This window comes from Nicotiana sylvestris, chromosome 6 (genome assembly GCF_000393655.2).
Source record: "Nicotiana sylvestris chromosome 6, ASM39365v2, whole genome shotgun sequence".
NCBI lineage: Eukaryota > Viridiplantae > Streptophyta > Magnoliopsida > Solanales > Solanaceae > Nicotiana > Nicotiana sylvestris.
Window position 1 is genome coordinate 46,189,538 of NC_091062.1, and position 21,934 is coordinate 46,211,471.

A 21,934-nucleotide genomic window follows, 5' to 3' on the forward strand; every position below is an offset into this window, starting at 1 on the left:
TTGAGGGTTGATTTTGAAGTCGTAAGTCCCCAAGTCTTTTATGGGGCAATATATATAGACAATCTCGTAGTTTTATGACTAAGTTTGTCCTTAGTCTTAGATTTTTACATATTAAGAAGTTCTTCGTGTTATTATTATAAACTTCTGTTTTCTTTATTCTTGCCTTAATTTTTAAGGACTTATAGAATAATTTGCATTTTTATTCTTCGAAAATGCTTCTGTTATCCTCATGACTAATTAATTTGAACATAAGTTTTATAAAAGAGGGCCCTTTTATATTTCGACACTTAATGGAGTAGACGTCTTAACTTCATAATGATGTTAATATACGATAAAAGAAATAGGAACACACATATTTTTTTGAAATAACTTTGACAAGTTGTTATTGGAACTTATAATACTTTACATGTATTTGAAGTACATCTATAACTTTCTCGTAACTATTTTTCTTGTAACAGATTTTTACAAAAGAAGAGTAATAGGTACGAGGTTTTTCCTTATAACCCGTTTTAGTAAATGGCCTTTACCCTAATACCCTAACTATAATGAGGTTTTTGTTTCTCTTTAGCCTCAACTCGTGGCTCCATCTCGTAACTTTTACTCTGCACTTGACTCTTTTAGGCTTGATTTTCCCTCAATCTTCTTTTCCTTCTTTATACACATGTCTGTGTATATTATGTAGTCCCCCAAGTGTTTGAGTGTTGTAGTATGAAGCCTCGAGCACTTGATAGTTCCTCTCATTTGGTCCTTTTCCTGAAAAGGAAAAACACACGGGACTCGGAGGGGCGATTATAGATGAAGACTGCATACCCCGTATTTATTTCTATCAGAATAGTTGTAACCCTAGGCCAGGAATTTTAGGCTACTCCGTGTGCCTTACAGGTCGTGACTCATCATTTAGTACGGGATAGCTTTTTGCCTATCATCTAAAATCGTTAGTAAAATTTTAACAATTCAAAAATGAAATATAAAATGGTTATACCTGACTGTGGTTTTCCCTTAGAAATAGTATCTCTTCAAATGAACAACATTCCAATGTGGTACTTTGCCATCCATTGTTTCTAGTTCATATGCTCCTTTTCCTGCAACATCACGAACTCTGTAGGGTCCTTCCCATGTTGGACTTAATTTTCCTGCGTTAGTTGTTTTTGTAGATTGAAAAACCTTTTTAAGCACGAAGTCCCCAATTTTGAAGAACCTGAGGCGTGCTTTTCTATTGTAGTATCGTTCTATGACCTGCTTTTGTGCTTCCATTCTTATTAGTGTAGCTTCTCTCCTTGCTTCGAGTAAATCTAGGTTGACCCGCATCTCCTCGTCATTAGATTCTTGTGTCGCCTGCGTGAATCGGGTACTCGGTTCTCCTATCTCGACTAGAATCAAAGCTTCAGTTCCAAAAACCAATAAAAATGGTGTTTTTCCCGTACTAGTTTTCGCCATTGTACGATATGCCTATAAAACACCAGGTAGCACTTCTGGCCAATTCCCTTTTGACTCTTCTAATCATTTCTTCAAATTGTTGATAATGACTTTATTTGTGGATTCTGCTTGCCCATTACCCACTGGATAATAAGGCGTAGGCGTTATTCTTTTAATTTGCCAACTTTGATGAATTTTGTGATCTGAGCTCCTATAAATTGAGGGCCATTATCACATACGATCTCCTTTGGTACGCCGAATCGACATATGATATTCCGCCAAATAAAATCTCGAACTTCCTTTTCTTGCACCTATTTGAATGCACCTGCCTCCACCCATTTAGTAAAATAATCAGTGAGAACAAGCAAAAACTTTACTTGTCCTTTTGCTTGTGGTAATGGACCCACGATATCCATTCCCCATTTCATAAATGGCCATGGCGCAATGACCGGGTGTAATAGTTCCGCAGGTCTATGCATATTGTTACCGTATCTTTGGCATTTATCACATTTGGCCACGAAACCTTCCGCTTCTTCTTCCATTTTAGGCTAGTAATAACCTGCCCTAATTAAGGTTCTTACCAGTGATCTTTCACCTGCGTGATTCCCGCAATGTCCCTCATGTATTTCTCTCATTACATACTCTGTTTGCGAAGGTCCAAGGCATCTTGCCAAGGGACCTTCGAACATTTTACGATATAGATTGCCTTGTTTTAAGCAATACCGAGCAGCCTTTCTTCGCAGCACATAAGCCTTTTTCTTGTCATCAGGGACGGTTCCATACTGCAAAAAGCAACAATTTCGTTCCTCCAATCCCATGTTAAGTTATTACAATTTACCTAATTCACATCAGGATCAAGAACTGAATGAAATAAATGTATCACTGAGGCATTTGCATCATTTGCCACGTCGGCTGCAGATGCGAGATTAGCTAGGGCGTCTGCTTCAAGATTTTTGTCCTTGGGTATTTGTCTAACTTTCCAATTTTGAAATTGTTTTATCAATTCCCGTACCAAGTACTGCTGCACCTTTGCTTCCCTGGCTGTATAAGTCCCCGGCATCTGATTAACTACGAGTTGTGAATCACTCTTGATTATAATCTGATTTATGCCAAGTTCCCGTGCCAGTTCTAAACCTGCAATCATAGCCTCATATTCTGCCTCATTGTTAGTTATGGAATGACATTTGATAGCTTGCCGAATGGTTTCACCCGTAGGTGGTACCAATACGACCCCTAAACCTGCTCCTTTTACATTAGACGAGCCGTTAGTGAATAAAGTCCAAGTTCCTGGGTTAGCTCCATTGAATACCTATAATTCTTTTTCTGCTTCTAACTGCATTCCCTGGCTAAAATCAGCCACGAAATTAGCTAATACTTGTGATTTTATAGTAGTTCTAGGTTGGTAAGCAATTTCGTATTCACTTAACTCTATTGCCCACTTAGCTAACCTACCTGATAACTCATGCTTATGTAATATGTTATGTAAAGGGAAGGCAGTTACTACAACGATAGGATGACACTTAAAGTAAGGTCTTAACTTTCTAGATGCCATGATTAACGCAAGTGCAAGTTTTTCTAACTGAGGATACCTCGTCTTCGCACCTAAGAAAGATTTACTTACGTAATAGATAGGGGATTGTTTACCTTGTTCTTCTCGGACCAAAACAGCGCTTACCGCCACTTCGAAACAGCAAGGTAAATGAGTAGTTTTTCCCCAGCCTTTGGTTTTGCCAGCAAAGGTGGATTTGATAAGTACGTTTTCAAATTCCGAAGTGCCTGTTGACATTCCTCATTCCATTCAAATGATCCTGCTTCTTAAGGGCTGAGAAGAATTTGAAACACTTCTCTGACGATCTAGAAATGAATCTTCCCAAGGCTGCAATTCTTCCTGTTAATCTTTGAACTTCTTTCTTGTTTGAAAGTATGTCAGGAATTTCCTCAATTGCTTTAATCTGTATAGGATTCACTTCAATACCACGGTTAGAAATAAGAAAACCCAAAAACTTACCTGAAGCAACGCCAAATGCACATTTTTTAGGATTTGGTTTCATATTAAATTTGCGCAAAATCGAAAATGTGTCAGATAAGTGTGATATGTTATCTTTTGAGTACTGAGTTTTAACAAGCATATCATCTATATATACCTCCATTGTGTTTCCTAAATGCTCTTGAAAACTGACCTATGATACGTTGCACCTGCATTCTTTAGGCCAAAGGGCATTACCTTATAACAGTAAGTCCCCCTTTCTGTTATGAATAAAGTTTTTTCTTCATCTCCTGGATCCATTTTAATCTGATTATAACCTGAATATGCATCTAAAAAACTTAACAGCTCGTGACCTGCAGTTGCATCAATCAATTGATCTATATGCGGTAGTGAAAAAGAATCTTTAGGGTAGGCTTTGTTAAGATCAGTGTAATCTACACAAACCCGCCACTTACCGTTCTTCTTCGGAACCACAACATTGTTAGCTAACTAGTTAGGATACTTTACCTCTCGAATGGAACCAATTTTTAGCAATTTTTGGACTTCTTCTTGAATAACCTAATTCTTGAAAGTCCCTTGCTTTCTTTTCTTTTGCTTCACAGGGGGGTATGATGGATCTTCATTTAGTTTATGAGTCATCACTTCTGGTGGTATTCCTGTCACGTCAGAGTGGGACCAAGCAAAGCAGTCCATGTTAGTTTTTAAAAATTCAATTAACTTACCTTTCATCCCTTGGTCAAGATTGGCTCCTACATAGACTTTTTTATCAGGCCATTGAGCAAATAACACGACAGGCTCTAATTCCTCTATCGTTGTTTTGATATTTTCATTCTCTTCTGGTTTTTGAATGGTATCAAGCCTTGAGTCTACGTCTATTTGCCTTTGTTCAGTCGAGGCTTGTGCTGTGAAGTCCTCAACTGCCTTCTGTGATTGCTATTTACCTTCACTTCTCATGCTTGTATTTGCAACGGAGTTGATAGCCCTGGATATATGTTGATCTCCACGAATTTGACAGATTCCCTATGGCGATGGAAATTTAATAAGTTGATGCAAGGTTGAAGGAACAACATCCATTTCGTGGATCCAAGGTCTCCCAAGAATCATGTTGTAAGCCATCTCCATGTCTACTACCTAGAACTTTGTATCTTTGACGACCCCTTCAGCAAATGTGGTAAGTATTACCTCTCCTTTCGTGACAACACTGGAATTATCAAATCCAGATAGAGTATGCGCCTTTGGTATTACTCTATCTTCAGCTTGCATCTCACGTAATACTCTTAGCAAAATAATGTTGACGGAACTACCTAGATCAATCAAAACTCGTTTCACATTAGTATCATGTACAATTAAAGATATTGCCAGTACATCGTTATGAGAGGTTAATACGCCATCTGTATCTGCATCATTGAATGTAATACTGTCTTCCTCTAAAACATGTCGCACCCGTTTTCCTTGGGTAATTGTTACTTTGGAAATTTTGTTAGCTGCAGTATATGATATACCATTGACGTCTTCACCCCCACTTATAACGTTAACAGTTCTTTTGGGAGAAGATGGTTTTGGAGGCTCCTGCCTGTTCTTCATGTAAGCCTGCTTGCCTTTCTCACTGAACAACTCAGTAAGATATCCTTGTTTTAATAAATGATCAACTTCACTTTGTAAGAATCTGCAATCTGCTGTTTTGTGCCCGTGGTCATTATGAAACTCGCACCAATGGTCAGGGTTGCACCTGTTTTGATTCGATCTCATTTCCTTTGGCCACCAAACCTTATCTCCCATGCTTCTCAAACAGCCACGAGCTCAGAGGTGCTGACGTTGAAGTTATAACCACTGAATCTTGCTTTTACATTTCTATCGTCATCTCGTGACTCTCTGTTGTTTCGCTCGTTCCTGAATTTTGATGAAGAACCTAATTCCCTATTTCTTGATCTATGATCGTACCTTTGATTATCCTTCTTTGACCGTGAGTCTTTTCTCGAAGGTCCCATATAAGGCTCGTACCTGTTTTTACCGGACCTTTTTTCGGTCTCCGCCCGTCTCGAACTTATCTTTTCATCTTTTTGGAATTGCGGAACAATATCTTCCTCAATCCTCAACTTCGTGCTATACATGTTATAAACATCATTCCACGTTGTAGTTGGGAATTCTCGAAGGCTTTCCTTAAGTCTCCTCGTAGCTTCCGAACTCTTTTCATTCAAATTACTTGTGAAAGCTATCGCTGCCCAGTTGTCAGGTACGCGTGGCAATGTCATTCTTTCACATTGAAATCTGTCCACAAATTCTCTAAGCAGTTCAGAGTCCCCTTGCTTGATTTTAAAAATATCCTCCATTCTTTTCTCTACCTTTTGAGCTCCCGAGTGTGCTTTGATGAAAGAATCTGCAAGCTCAGCAAAAGAATTTATAGAATTTTTGGGTAAAAGAGAATACCATGTTAATGCTCCTTTGGTGAGTGTTTCACTAAATGTTTTGACTTAGACTGATTCAATCTCCTGCTTAGTCAAATCGTTGCCTTTTACACCCGTTGTGAACGCAGTCACATGATCTCGTGGGTCTGTTGTTCCATCATACTTTGAAATATCAGGCATTTTAAAATTTTTTGGTATTGGGAGTGGAGCAGCACTTGGCTTCCAGGGTTGTTGCGAATATCTATCCATATCTACCCTTTTGATTATGGGCGGCACCCCGGGTATCTGCTCTATGCGCTCACTTTGCTACTTGAGCTATTTCTGCAAGGTTAGTACTAAATTTTCCATATCAGAATTAATTACATTACCTGGTTCTCTCTCCTGTGACTAACTGGGAGTTCCACCGCTACCTGAATTAACAAGTCCAGAATGAGGGTTTTCTATAGTGTTATTATTTGGAGTAGGTGTGGGTGTTGCAACAGGTAAGTGGTTAACGAGTGCCTCAACAACTTTGTTGACCTAAGCAACAATTAATTTCTGCAAAGCTTCATCAACAGTTTTAGCATTTTCAAATTGAGCATACTCGTTTATTTGAGACCCATGAGGAGTACCCTCACGAGATTGCCGTGGAGAGTCTTGCGGAGTAGGAACTTGAATGTTAATATTCTGTGGACCTCCCTGACTTTGTTGGTTCTCTTGGTTTCCTGGGGTGTTGTCATTGTTATTCGACATAATTGATGCAACAAGGAAGGTAAAGTGAAAAGAAAATAGATTATCATATTCCCGGTAACAGAACCAATTTGTTTAACCAAAAAATAGAATTTCAGTCAAAGCTAGAATTTAGAAGAACACGGGTTATTGATAATCAAAAGAATATTCAAAGGAAGGTAATTTGAGGTAATTAGAGTGTAATCAAGAGAAAAAACAAGTAAATCAAAGTATATTCCGATAATATCTCTTGTCCCCACAATTGATCAGATACCTCCCTTTTATAGGTATCTTGAAATATACGTTTTTCCCAAATCATAATGAGGCTATTATGAATAATTAAAAACATTGAATGCTACATTACATAATTATTATAATCAATACAAATTCTCTAACGTATCCAGTATTTAATGCCTGTCAAATTCTGTATTTGCGCTCTTTACTATGGTCAGATCCATTCCTTTTGATTCTCTGATATAAATGACTTAAACAGGTACGACCACCCGTGCCTCTTCCTTTGTCCTTGCTCATTTCTATTGCTGCTCGTGCCTCTTGATTAATTGTAATTCTTTGAGTATTTGACCAGTCCACGTGTCTCGACACGTCATCTTTATATAAATGTAATTTTTCCCAATACAAGAATTCTATCGAAACTCTATCATCAAATCAAAGACATGCAAGGCATGATTATTTAACCAAAAAATAGGATTTCGGTCAAAGCTTTAATTTAGAAGAACTCAGATTACTGATAATCAAAAGAATATATAAAAGAAAGTAATTTGGCTAGCAACAAGATAATCAGAAGAAAAACAAGTAAATCGGTATGTTCAGATAATATTTTGTGTCTCTACAATTGATCTGTTCTCTCCCTTTTATAGCTATTTTGGGGATATGCGCTTTGCCTTTGTCATAATAAAGCCATTATGGACAATTAAATGCTATGTTACATAATCATTGCATTTAATATAGATTCTCTAACATTTTTAATATTTAAGGCTCAATAAATACTGTATCTATATTCCCATGTAGTGTCAGATTCATTCCCCTGATTCTTGGACTTAAATAAGTACGAGCGCTGAGTCTTTTAGATAACCGCTCGTGCCTCTTCCTTTGCCTCTGCTCGTATCTGCTGCAACTCGTGCCTCTTTGCCAGTTGTAACTCTTTGACCAGTCTATGTGTCATGACACGTCATCTTTACACCACTTTAATATAGAAACTCAATTTTTCCCAATACAGATAGTCCCCCCCACTTGCCATTTATTCATCGATTGAATATTTAGGAAGTGGATTCATTAAAAATGAGGATTTTTGTCACCATTAATGCTATGACAAAATCGATGCTTTAATTGTCACTTCTATTTAATGCTCTTCACAGTCACCTTTTCATTAGTTCTGCAGTTTTGCAGCACTTTTTAAGGCTTTTTCACGGCTTCACTATTCATGAAGCGTCAGTTATCATTATTATGGTCCTTCCATCATTGTACCTTTTCCTTTGGCTGTTGCTTATCAGTATAAATATAACTTCCTTCTTTGTCTTTACCACATAAAGTTTTCTGAACATCTAATTTTCTCAAATCTCTATTTGCTTCTTCATTGTATCACCATGTCTTCATCAAACCCTAACCCTAGAAGGGTTCCCATTGTGGATACCTTCCTAATGCCCCCAGTAGGAGCAGAAGAGGAGGTAGGCTCCGTAGTTTAGGATCTGCACGTGGTTCTTCTATTTCTTCACCTAGTTCTGGCCCTTCTTCTAGAACTAGAGGTTCTTTTTTACAAAGATCTTCTTCTAGGGGTAAAGAACCTTCTGAAACTCTTCGTGAGCCTTCAGTAGAAGAGATAGTTCCTGCGAAATGTCTTTTTATCATGACAGAGAGTCTCTTAGAAACCAAGTATCTTATTTAGATCGTGCTGATATCTATCCCACTCAAATTACTGAAGGTTTGATTTCTATAGTTCGTAGAGACTGCCATTGGAGTCATGATTTTCCTATTATCATTCCCAATCCGAATTAAAGAATTACTTCCTACTTAATCGGATTTTCCTTTGTTTATACATACCCTTTCACTTTAGGATTTAAACCAGCTATTGACCCTATTATCCTTGAGTTCTGTCATTTCTTTGATGTTTGCTTAGATCAAATTGGCCCAATAATATGGAGGGTTGTTGCCTGTTTGAGCCATTTGACCAACACAGCCGGTATGCCTTTTACTTTCCCACATCTGATCCACCTTTACTCCCCTAGACTCTTTCACAATGGTGTTTTTACACTAGTAGCTAGGAGCAAAAGAGTTTTGGTGAACCCTGAAGATGATAAAGACCGTGGTTGGTATGCCAGGTTTGTTGCTGCCCCCACTGTTAGTTTAGTGGGTGATGAGAACGTTCCCTTCCCTGAGAAGTGGAATTTTGCACGTGAGTCTTCCGACTTTTTCGTTCCTTTTTCTTCAAGTTTGTTGATTTTTCTTCTAAGTTTGCTTTTCTTTTTCAGCAACCATGGAAGTTGTGGAAGATGTTCCCAATTTCCGTGATTGGGTAGATAAGCTATTGAAGATTGCTCCAATGGATGGTAGATCTTGGAAGACCCTTTCCCAACAATTTGGTTGGAAAGTAAAAACTCATGGTAAGACCCTTTCATCGAAGAGAAAAACCGTTGATGAACAAGATTCTGAAGAAGAGGAAGATGGAGTCTCTTTGGTAACAAGGCCACGGGCTCGAAGACGCATCATTTCTGATGATGAAGAAGAAGCATCCCCCCGCCGTTCTATTCCCCTTACCGAGTCTGTTGAGGCTCCGATAGTGATTCTTGATGATGATGTTGCTCCCGCTGCTGCTCATGACTCTGTTGAGCAGCTTTTTATCAGCGGGTTTGGTGGTGAAGGCTTAGGCCCAGTTTTGGATGAAGCACCTCTGGCTTCTTTTTCTACACCCGTGTCTATGACTCCTTCTTTTCCGATCTCGGCTGTTTCCGTTCCTCCCCAGACTGTCTTTACTACTTCTATTGTCCCTCCTTTAACAATTCCTCCCCCAATCATTCACCGTGCTGAAGTTGGCTCCTCAAGTAGGAGTGGTGCTATGAGGCAAGTGATCATTGAAGTCCCCGAGGGTGATGTATGGCTAAAGCCCTTAGTTGGACCAATTGAAAGAGCCAAGCTAGAGAGCCATAGCTCCTTGACTTTGATGAATGATATTGTGCACACTTCTTTAAAGGTATTCCTCTTCTCTTTTTTCCTTTGTTGTGCTTTAAAATTTTTCTATCTTTGAGATTCTCATTTCCCTTCCTTTTCTCTTTTTTTATAGGCCAATCTTATCGGCACGGAGATGATGAAAAGGGTTGCCCTCTCAGAGCAATTAGTGCGTGATTCTCAATTAGAGACGTGCAATTGGAAGGAACAGTATAAAAGCCTTCAGATTGATGTGGAGTACTTAGAAGAAAGTAAGAGTACCTTGGAGCAGCAGGTACGGGCCTTGACTTCAACGTTGGCAGTTGAAAAGGCTTCCTCAAGTCAAGCAGATAAAGAAAAGGCTCATCTTGAAACCTCTTTCTACGAGTAGTTGTCCAAGGCAAGTGAAGAGATTAGAGAGTTGAAGGCTCTCTTGGGTGAGAAAGAAGATTATGTTGGAGAGCTCGTGCAGAATTTGACTCAAGCACAAGAAGACCTCCGAGCTTCTTCTGATAAGGTTTGTGCCTTGGAAAGTTCCCATGCCTCTCTTCAAGCTTCTTACACTTCTGCCTTGGCTGAAAATGAGAAATTAAAGAATAAAATTGTTGACTGATAAAGGGATAATGAAATCCTTAAGGATAAATCTGCCATTGAAGTGAGTTGGGCGTTTTTAAATTCTCGCCGTGATACCCTAGTTGAAGCTAGCCAAGAGACTTTTAACTTGGAATCTGAGTTAGCTAAAATCAATTAAATTATTAAGAAGGCTCAGCAAACTCAAGATTTTCCTTCTCCCGTGGCCGAAGCTTCCGTAAATATTGAATTGATATAGGTATCTCAACTCCTTCAAGCTCAGTTGAGCCCGCTGCTGTAAACCAAGTTGAGCCCGTTGCTGTTGATGCACCTATTTCAGTTCCTACATCTTCTTAGTGATAAGTTTAAGTCATTTGAATTTCTTTGTGTTGTTTTGTTTTTTTGGGAAAATTGTTGTAAAACCCTTGGTATCATTTGAGGGTTTGTTTTGGAAATTCAAGTCCCCGGACCTTTCATGGGGCAATTTGTATAAACAATTCGCAGTTTATGACTAAGTTCGTACTTAGTCTTAAGCTTTTTAATATTAAGAAGTTTTCTCGTTACTATCTTGAACTTCCGTTTAGTTTATTCTTGCCTTTATTTCTAAGGACTTATAGAATAATTTGCATTTTTATTCTTTAAAAATGCTTCTATTAACTTCATGAATATTTACATTAATCATGAATTTTATAAAAGAAGGCCCTTTTATATTCGACACTTAATAAAGAAGACGTCTCAACTTCATAATGGTGTTAACATACGATAAAAGAAATAGGAATACACATGTTTCTTTGAAATAACTTTGACAAGTTTTTATTTGAACTTTGTCTAGTTTTAAATAACACTTTACACGTATTTGAATTACATCTATAACTTTCTCGTAACTGTTTTTCTTGTAACAAATTTTAAAAAAATAACCACGAGGTTTTTATCTATAACCCGTTTCAGTACATAGCCTTTACCCTAACTATGGTAAGGTTTTTCTTTGGCCTTAGCTCGTGACTTTGCTCTGCACTTGACTCATTCAATGAGTGAACTTTTCAGGGCTTGATATTCTTTGCCTTCCTTATACACATGCCCGTGTATATTATGTAGTCCCCCAAGTGTTTGAGCATTGAAGTATGAAGCCTCGAGCACTTGATTGTTCCTCTCATTTGGTCCTTTCCCTGTAAAGAAAAACATACGATACTCGGAGGTACGATTATAGATGAAGACTGCTTAACCCATATGAATTTCTATCAGAATAATTGTAACCCTAGGCCAGGAAGTTTAATTTATTCCACGTGCCTTGCAGGTCGTGACTCATCATTTAATACGGGTTAGCATTTTGCCTATCATCTAAAATCGTTAGTAAAATTTTAACAATTCAAAAATTAAATTTTAAAATATGGATACCTGGCCGTGGGTATTCTTCAGAAATAATATCTCTTCAGATGAACAACATTTGAATGTGACGGTAGTATCTTGCTATCCATTGTTTCCAGCTCGTATACTCTTTTACCTGCAATATCATGAATTCTATAGGGTCCTTCCCATGTTGGACTTAATTTCCCCGAGTTAGCTGCCTTCGTAGATTGAAAAATCATTTTGAGCACGAAGTCCCCAATTTTAAAGAATCTGAGGCGTGCTTTTCAGTTGTAGTATCGTTCTATGACCTGCTTCTGTGCTGCCATTCTTATTAGTGCAGCTTCTCTTCTTCCTTCAAGTAAATCAAGATTTACACGCATTTCCTCGTCATTAGATTCTTCTGTCACCTGTGTGAATCGTGTACTCAGCTCTACTATCTCAACTGGAATTAAAGCTTCAGCTCCATAAACCAATGAAAATGACGTTTCTCTTGTACTTGTTTTTGTTGTTGTGCGATATGCCCATAAAACACCAGGTAACACTTCTGGCCAATTACCTTTGGATTCCTCTAAATGCTTCTTTAAATTGTTGATAATGACTTTATTTGTTGACTCAGCTGGCCCATTAACCACCGGATAATAAGGTGTAGACGTAATCCTTTTAATCTGCTAACTTTGAAAGAATTCTGTGATTTGAGTGCCTAAAAACTGAGGACCATTATCACACACGATATCCTTTGGCACACCGAATCGACATATGATATTCCGCCAAATGAAATCTTTAACTTCCTTTTCTCGCACCTGTTTAAATGCTCATGCCTCTACCCATTTAGTAAAATAATCAGTGAGTACGAGCAAAAATTTTACCTGTCCTTTTCCTTGCGGTAGTGAACCCACGATATCCATCCCCCATTTCATAAATGGCCACGGTGCAATGACAGGATGTAATAACTCAGCGGGCCTATGCATATTATTACCGTACCTTTGGTATTTATCACATTTAGCCATGAACTTTCTGCTTCTTCTTCCATTTTGGGCCAATAATAACCTTCCCTAATTAAGGTTCTTACCAATGACCTTCCTCCTGCGTGATTCCCACAATGCCCCTCGTGTATTTCTCTCATTATGTATTCCATCTAAGAAGGTCCGAGGCATCTTACCACCGAAAATTTTTCGGTAAAGATTGCCTTGCTTTAAGCAATACCGAGCAACCTTTTTTCGAAGCGCATGAGTTTTTTTCTTATCATTAGGGACGATATCATACTGCAAAAAAGCAGCAATCTCGTTCCTCCAATCCCAAGTTAAGTTATTAAAATTTACCTCATTCTTATCGAGGTCGAGAACTGAATGAAACAAATGAATAATTGAAGCATTTTCATTGCTTGCCACATCTGCCGCAGATGCAAGATTAGCTAGGGCGTCGACTTCAACATTTTCATCCCTTGGTATTTGTGTTACTTTCCAGGTTTGAAATTGCTTTATCAAATCCCGTACCTTCTCTAAGTATTGTTGAATCCTTGCTTCCCTAGCCATATAAGTCCCCATCATTTGATTAACTACGAGCTGTAAATCGCTTTTAATTATAATCTGATTTATGCCAAGTTCTCATGCCAGTTCTAAACCTACAATCACAGCTTCATACTCTGCCTCATTGTTAGTTATAGAATGACATTTTATGGCTTGTCGAATGGTTTCGCCCGTAGGTGATACCAAAACAATCCCTAAATCAGCACCCTTTATGTTAGATGAACCATCAGTAAACAAGGTCCAAGTTCCTGGGTTAGTTCCATTGAACACCTGTAACTTTTTTTCTGCTTCTAATTGTATCCCTTGGCTAAAATCAGCCACGAAATTAGCTAACACTTGAGATTTTATAGTAGTTCTAGGTTGGTAGGTGATATCATATTCACTTAATTCTATAGCCCATTTAGCTAACCTACCTAACAATTCATGCTTATGTAATATATTGCGTAATGGATAAGCAGTTACTACAACAATAGGATGACATTGAAAATAATGCCTTAATTTTCTAGATGCCATGATTAATGCAAGTGCAAGCTTTTCCAATTGAGGGTACGGTGTCTCCGCATCTAACAAAGATTTGCTAACATAATAGATCGGAGATTGTTTACCTTGTTCCTTACGGATTAAAACAGCACTTACCGCTACTTCTGAAACAGCAAGGTAGATGAGCAGTCTTTCCCCAGCCTTTTGGTTTTGCGAGCAATGGTGGATTTGATAAGTATGTCTTCAAATTTTTGAGTGTCTGCTGACATTCCTCGTTCCATTCAAAGTGATCTTACTTTTTAAGAGCTGAAAAGAATTTAAAGCACTTTTCTGATGATTTAGAAATGAATCTTCCCAAGGCTGTTCTTCCTATCAACCTTTGCACTTCTTTTTTGCTTGAACACATATCAGGAATTTCTCCAATGGCCTTAATCTGTGCGGGATTCACTTTAATACCACTGTTAGAAATAAGAAAACCCAAAAACTTACCTGACGCGACACCAAATGCACATTTCTCCAGATTTAATTTCATATTAAATTTGCGCAAAATTTGAAATGTATCAGACAAGTGTGATATATGATCTCTCGAATGCTGAGTTTTAACGAGCATATCGTCTATATAAACCTCCATGGTTTTTCCCAGATGTTCTTGAAACATTTTAGTAACCAGCCTTTGATATGTTGCACCAGCATTTTTGATACCAGAAGGCATTACTTTATAACAGTAAGTCCCCCTGTCTGTTATGAATGAAATTTTTTCCTCATCTACCAGATCCATTTTGATCTGATTGTACCCTGAATATGCATCTAAAAAACTTAATAGTTCATGCCCTACAGTAGCATAAATTAGCTGATCTATATGTGGTAGTGGAAAAGAATCTTTAGGACAAGCTTTATTAAGGTCTGTGTAATCCACACAAACTCGCCACTTACCATTCTTCTTTGGAACTATAACAGTATTGGCTAACCAATTAGGATACTTTACCTCGTGGATAGATCCAATCTTTAGCAATTTTTGAACCTCTTCTTGAAAGTTCCCTGCTTTCTTTTATTTTGTTTGACATGAGGGTACGTTGGATCTTCATTCAATTTGTGAGTCATTACCTCCGGTGGTATTCCTGTCATGTCAGAGTGGGACCAAGAAAAACAGTCCACGTTAGTTTTCAAAAATTCAATTAACTTACCTCTCATGCCTTGGCTTAGATTGGCCCCTACGTAGACTTTCTTATCAGGCCATTGTTCAAATAACATCACAGCCTCCAGTTCTTCAATTGTTGTTTTGATATTTTCGTTTTCTTATGGTTCTTGAATGGTATCAGGCCTTGAATCTATATCTGTCCGCCCTTGTTCAGTTGAGGTTTGTGTTGTGGTGCCCTCAACTGTCTTCTGTGATTGCTATTTTTCTTCTTTTTTCGTACTTGAATCTGCTACAGAGTTGATGCTCTTGGATGTAAGTTGATCCCCGCGGATTTGACATATTCCCCATGGTGATGGAAATTTAATAACTTGATGCAAGGTTGAAGGAACGACATCCATTTCATGGATCCATGGTCTCCCAAGGATCATATTGTATGCCATCTCCATATCTACTACTAACTTTGTATCTTTGACAAATCCTTCTGCGAATGTGGTGAGTGTTACCTCTCCTTTCGTCACAACACTAGAATTGTCAAATCCAGATAAAGTATGCGCCTTTGGTATTAATTTATCCTCAGTTTGCATCTCACGTAATACTCTTAGCAAACTAATGTTCACGGAACTACCTGGATCAATCAAAACTCGTTTCACATTAGTATCATGTACAATTAAAGATATTACCAAGGCATTATTATGAGGAGATAATACACCATCCGCATCAACATCATCAAATGTAATGCTGTCTTCCTCTAATACATGTTGCACATATTTCCCTTGGGTAATTGTGACTTTGGAAATTTTATTAGTTGCAGTGTACGTTATGCCATTGATGTCTTCTCCCCCGCTTATAACTTTGACGGTCTTTTTGGGAGAAGGTGGTTTAGGGGGTTCCTACCTATTCTTTGTGTAAGCTTGCTTACCTTTCTCACTGAATAACTCGGTGAGATACCCTTGTTTTAATAAATGATCAACTTCACATTGTAAAAATCTACAGTCTGCTGTTTTATGCCCGTGATCATTATGAAACTCACACCAATGATCAGGGTTGCGCCTGTTTGGATTCGATCTCATCACTTTTGGCCACCTTACCTTGTCACCCATGCTTCTCAAAACAGCTATGAGCTCGGAAGTGCTCACATTGAAATTGTAACCGCCAAATCTCGCCTTCAAATTTCTATAATCATCTCGTGACTCATGGGTGTTTCGATCATTCCTAAATCTTGACGAAGAGCATAACTCTCTATTCCTTGATCTGTGATCATGCCTTTGATTGTCCTGTTTTGACCGTGAATCTTTTCCCGCAGATCCCATGTATGGCTCGTACCTATTTTTACCGGAACATTTTTCGGTTTCCACCCGTCGCGAACTTATTTTTTCTTCTTTTTGGAATCGTGGAACAATATCTTCTTCTATCCTTAGCTTCGTGCTATACCTGTTGTAAACATCATTCTATGTTGTAGCTGGGAATTCATGAAGACTTTTCTTGAGTCGCCTCGTAGCTTCTGAGCTCTTTTCATTCAAATTACTTGTGAAAGCTATAGCTTCCCAATTATCAGGTACACGTGGTAATGTCATTCTTTCACGTTGGAATCTGTCCACGAACTCCCTAAGCAATTCTGAGTCCCTTGCTTGATCTTGAAAATATCTTCCATTCTTTTTTCGAACTTTTGAGCTCCCGAGTGTGCTTTGATGAAAGAATCTGCAAGCTCAGCAAAAGAATTTATATAATTTTCAGGTAAAAGAGAATACCATGTTAATGCACCCTTGGTGAGTGTTTCACCGAATTTTTTGACTAATAGTGATTCAATCTCCTGCTTGGTCAAGTCGTTGCCTTTTGCGCCTGTTGTGAATGCAGTCACGTGGTCTCGTGGGTCTATTGTTCTATCGTATTTTGGAATATCAGGCATTTTGAATTTCTTTGGAATTGGGAGGGGAGCAACACTTGTCTTCCAGGGTTGTTGCGAGTATTTATCCGTATCTATCCCTTTGATTACGGGAGGCACCCCGGGTATTTGCTCTATGCGGTCACTTTGCTCCTTGAGCTATTTCTGCAATGTTAGTACTAAATTTTGTAAATCAGAATTGACTAAGTTACCTGGTTCTCCCTCCTGTGATTCGTTGGGGGTTCCATCGCTACCTGAATTAACAAGCTCGGAACGATGGTTCTCCAAAGTGTTGTTATTTGGAGTGGGTGTGGGTGGTGCAGCAGGTAACTAGCTAGCAAAAGCCTCAAGAGCTTTATTGACCTGTGCAACAATTAGTTTCTGCAAAGCTTCATCGATAGCTTCAACATTTTCAAATTGAGCGTTTCCATTTGTATGAGATCCATCAGGAGAGCCTTCACGAGACCGCCGAGGACAGCCTTGTGGAGAAGGGACCGAGGTTTGATTACCTTATGGATTTCCCTGAAGTTGTTGGTTTTCTTGAATGTTGTCATTGTTGTTTGACATGGTTGATGCAACAAGGAAAGTTAAGCTAAAAGAGGATAGATTATCAGATTTCCGGTAACGGAACCAATTTGTTTAACCAAAAAATGGGATTTCGGTCAAAGCTTTAATTTAGAAGAACTCGGGTTACTGATAATCAAAAGAATATATGAAAGAAAGTAATTTGGCTAGCAATAAGATAATCAGAAGAAAAACAAGTAATCGGTATGTTCAGATAATATTTTGTGTCCCTACAATTGATCCGTTCTCTCCCTTTATAGCTATTTTAGGGATACGCGTTTTGCCTTTGTTATAATAAGGCCATTATGGACAATTAAATGCTATGTTACATAATCATTGCATTTAATACAGATTCTCTAACGTTTTTAGTATTTAAGGTTCAATAAATACTGTATCTATACTCCCGTGTAGTGTCAGATTCATTCCTCTTGATTCTTGGACTTAAATAAGTACGAGCGATGAGTCTTTTAGATAACCGCTCATGCCTCTTCCTTTGCCTCTACTCGTATCTGCTACAACTCGTGCCTCTTTGCCAGTTGTAACTCTTTGACCAGTCTATGTGTCATGACACATCATCTTTACACCACTTTAATATGTAAACTCAATTTTTCCCAATACAATGATTCAATCCCTTTAAGTTACAGTCCAACATTATTATAGAGAAGCTAACTGTAACGACCAGGCCGATCGGTTTGAGAGTTGTAGTCTCGTTTCCCCATTTACTTCTTATTTTGTACTTTATAGACGTTATGAGACTTGTCGGGGTAGTCAGTTCGGGTCTGGAAGGATTTCAAAATGAATGGAGACACTTAGTCTCAAGATTGGAAGCTTAAGTTGAAATGGTTTGATCGGATATTGACTTATATGTGAACAACTCTAGAATGGAGTTTTGATAGTTCCGTTAGCTCCTTTGGATGATTTTGGACTTAGGAGCGTGTCCGGATTGTGATTTGGAGGTCCGTAGTATAATTAGGCTTGAAATGGCAAAAATAAAAAATTTAGAAGTTTGACCGAGAGAGGACTTTGTGGTTACCAAGCTCGGATTAGAGTTCCGAGAGTTAAAGTAGGTCTGTGGTGTCATTTGTGACTTGTGTGCAAAATTTGGGATCAATCGGACGTGATTTGATAGGTTTCGACATCGTTTGTAGAAGTTGGAATTTCCTTAGTTTTAATAGGCTTGAATTGGGGTGCGATTCGTGTTTTTATTATTGTTTGATGTGATTTGAAGGTTGGACTAAGTTAGTATTGTGTTTGAGAACTTGTTGGTATATTTGATAGAGGCCCGGGTGCCTCGGGTTAATTACGGATGGTTAACGGATCGATTTGGAATTTGAAGGAATGCTGAAGCTGACTAGTTCTGGTGCAATCGCACATGCAGAGTGGTGATTGCAGGTGCGAGCTCGCAGAAGCGAGAAAGGAATCGCAGAAGTGGCCTGGAAGGAAGTGGGCAGAGGTCGCAGGTGCTAGGTTATTTCCGCACCTGCGTGGTCGCAGATGCTGGCCAGTTGGGGAGCTTGCGTAAGTGCGATGGAAATTCTGTACATGCGATTCCGCAGATGTGGAGGCAGGACTGCAAAAGCAGAGGTAACCTTGGGGAATGTCCGCAGAAGCGAAGGATTTACGCAAAAGCAAAAATGCAAGTGCGGTTAAGTGATCCGCAAAAGCAAAAATGCTGGGCAGTGTATTAAAACGAGTGTTCCGTGTTTTTCACCATTTTAAACATTTCAAGCTTGGGATTGGGAGATTTTTGAGAGGAGGGGTTTCTTGAGGTAAGTCACTTGTGCTCATTTTATTCGATAATCTTATTTCCCCATTGAATTTCCCACCTAGTTTGTGTGTATTTAATGTGGAATTTGGGGGTTTGAGGCTAGGGATTTGGAGAGTTTGATTTGAGGATTTTAGTGACGATTTGGTATCGAATTTTGGTAAATTTGGTATGGTTGGACTCGTGGTTGAATGGCCTTTCAGGTTTTGTGACTTTCATTGGATTTTGAGTCGTGGGCTTGGGGGTCCACTTTTGACTTCTGATTAATAACTTAGTATTTTCTTATGGAATAGATTTCTTTAGCCTGTGTTGATTGTATCGAACTGTTGTGGCTAGATTCGAGGCATTTGAAGGACGATTCGTGAGGCAAGGGCATATTGGAGTAGGGATTTGTGCGATTTGAGATAAGTAATAGTTCTAAATTTGATTCTGAGGGTATGAAATCCCGTATTATGTGTCATGTGATTTGTTTTGAGGTGACGCACATGCTAGGTGACGGGCGTGTGGGCGTGCACCGTAAGCATTGTGACTTGGTCAAATTCTATGGAACTGTATAGTTGAATAATCTGTTGTTGTCCGTATATTCGTCATGTGTTATAGAAATTTAACTGCAAATCATGTTTAGGCTATGTGTTGGTACTGTAGGGACCCACAAATGTCATGTTACATGTTGAATTATCTACTAATTGCTGCTTGTACTCAGTCACAGTTTTACTTGCATATCATATCCTAGTATTTATTATTCTTTATTGATGCATTATACCATCGTTGTTTGGACTGATTATCATGATTTACTGAGAGCCTGAGAGACTGGGGAGGTTGATGACTGAGTGAGGCCGAGGGCCTGATTGTGAGGATATTTATGGGATCGGGTTGCACGCCGCAACATATTTTACTGATCTATGCCATGATTGGTTTGTTATAACCATTGGGCTGAAGGAGCCCCTCCGGAATCTGTACACACTCCTAGTGAGCGCATGTACCTACTGAGTGCGAGTGCCGAGTGTCGAGCGACTGAGAGGAATTGCAGACTATGAGGAATAAGTGACTCTGAGGTTGGAGTGAATGGGAGGAATGAGTGACTGTTGCTCTGAGATTATGCACTTGATTTTCATTACTGTTGTACTTCAGCTGGTATGTATCACTGTCATAAAGTTTCTGTGAGATATTATATTCTGTTTCAATGAACTTAACTTGAATTAACTGTTTTGGCCTTAATTGTTGAATTTGAAAGCATGCATATCTTCCTATGTTGTAATTTCTGTAATTGAACTATAACCGTGAAGCTCGTCGCTGCTTTCAGTCTTTTATTTAGTCTTGTTACTTACTGAGTTGGTTGTACTCATGCTACACCTTACACTTCGTGTGTAGATTCAGATGTTTCCGGACACGGTGGGTGTTGATTTCTTTGCAGCTTGATCGTTTGGAGATTCCAAGGTAGCTGCCCAGCGTTTGTGGACCTTGTCACTCCTTCCCTATCTTTCAGCTTTATGTATTTAGTTTTAGTCTTTCATAGACAATATATGCTTATGTACTCTGTGACATTCCGATGTTGGGAATTTTCGTATTGGGTTTTGACCTTTTATTCAGTTTTATTTAAAATTTGATGACTTAAACCTGTGTTATTTTATTTTTCATTTAAAAGTGTTGAAAGTATATATAAGTGTCGGCTTGCCTAGTACCATATTAGGCGCCATCACGACCGGTTAAGTTCTGGGTCGAGACACTAACTCTATAGCAGGTGCTCTGGCTAAGTTTAGTCGCAAACTTCAACAACATAATGAGGCGATCTTCTCAACCTTATCAGAACTTCCTAGGGAGGTCAGAAGACGTTCCATGATGGATCAAATGGAGGTGCCTAACTTCAGAATCAGGCAGGCTAAGAGAAGAAACTCAAATGTTAAATGACTCTTTATTTATGATTATTAGCATAATCTTTGTGCAGTTCCTTATGGCACATGAGGTTCCAAGAATCTTTGTAATACAAAGGGTTTCTTGCGTAAAGGACTCTTACTAGCATTTACTCCTTCCCTTAGTCTAGCACTAGGAAAGCACTTATGTGCTGTAGGAACAAACTTCTAATTAGAATTTCTATATTTTGGAAGTTACTCTTTTCTATAATGTTGATTATATCCAGCACAAGTGAGGAGGTAAGGTTACCTATGTCCCCTCCTACGTGTACGCTTTTTTAGTCCCTTAATAAACAAGGTAGGGGTCAATGCCTAACCCCCTCCTCCCCCTTCCCCCCTCCCCCATCACCATGAGAGGTAAAAACTTGGGTGAATGGAGTTTAATTTTATTTGTTACATTAGTTTTATTTAATTTTAATTTTGGCTCAATTTAAAACCGATTTGGACCAGAGGAAAAATCACTTTTATGGACTATAAAATCTATTGAATGTTACAATACAAATTCTTTTAAAAAGTTTAATAAATATTTATAAATTATATTCTGATAAATATTTTTATGTATAAAATACTTAAAGTATATAAATACACGTGTGTGTGCGCGTGTGTAATATCGGGTTGGTTTGGTTGTAATTTGATCTTTTCAGTTAATATCAAATCAAATTAATTATGATCGTGCTTTTTTTAACACCAAACTACTAGTCGATTTTTTTTCCTCAGTTTGATTCGGATTGTTAATTTAGTGCGAATTATCGATTTTCCGTACTCCTAGCTGTAGTATTAGAAGCTCCAAAAACTCTCATATTTTAACTGAGTGTGTTCTTATATTTTTACGGAAATACTTTATGTTAGATTGCATGGAAAAAGTACTTGAGAAAAATCTTCTCAATATTTTAACAAATTACTTTTTGCATTCTCTTTTGTTCACAAGAACTTGCTAGTACATTTATGTAATGATTCGATCGGTCGTTTTGAGCTTTAACGTTCCGTTCAGCAGTTCGAGGTCTTGAGTAGTTTCATATTATGTATTATTACTTGCGTGTATGGTCGGATTTGATTTTATGATATTTTGAGATAGAT

General features: G+C 38.4%; 1 protein-coding gene across 1 annotated transcript; it reads right to left on the bottom strand.

Moving 5' to 3' along the window:
- Positions 1-999: 999 nt before the first annotated feature.
- On the bottom strand, positions 1,000-1,437 carry LOC138870556 (uncharacterized). The gene has a single exon (XM_070148374.1). The coding sequence runs from the start codon at positions 1,435-1,437 to the stop codon at positions 1,000-1,002; it is 438 nt and encodes a 145-aa protein (XP_070004475.1).
- Positions 1,438-21,934: the final 20,497 nt, after the last annotated feature.

Excerpts from the sequence above, each read along its gene's own strand:
- LOC138870556 (XM_070148374.1), bottom strand. The coding sequence starts at position 1,437 with ATGGCGAAAACTAGTACGGGAAAAACACCATTTTTATTGGTTTTTGGA.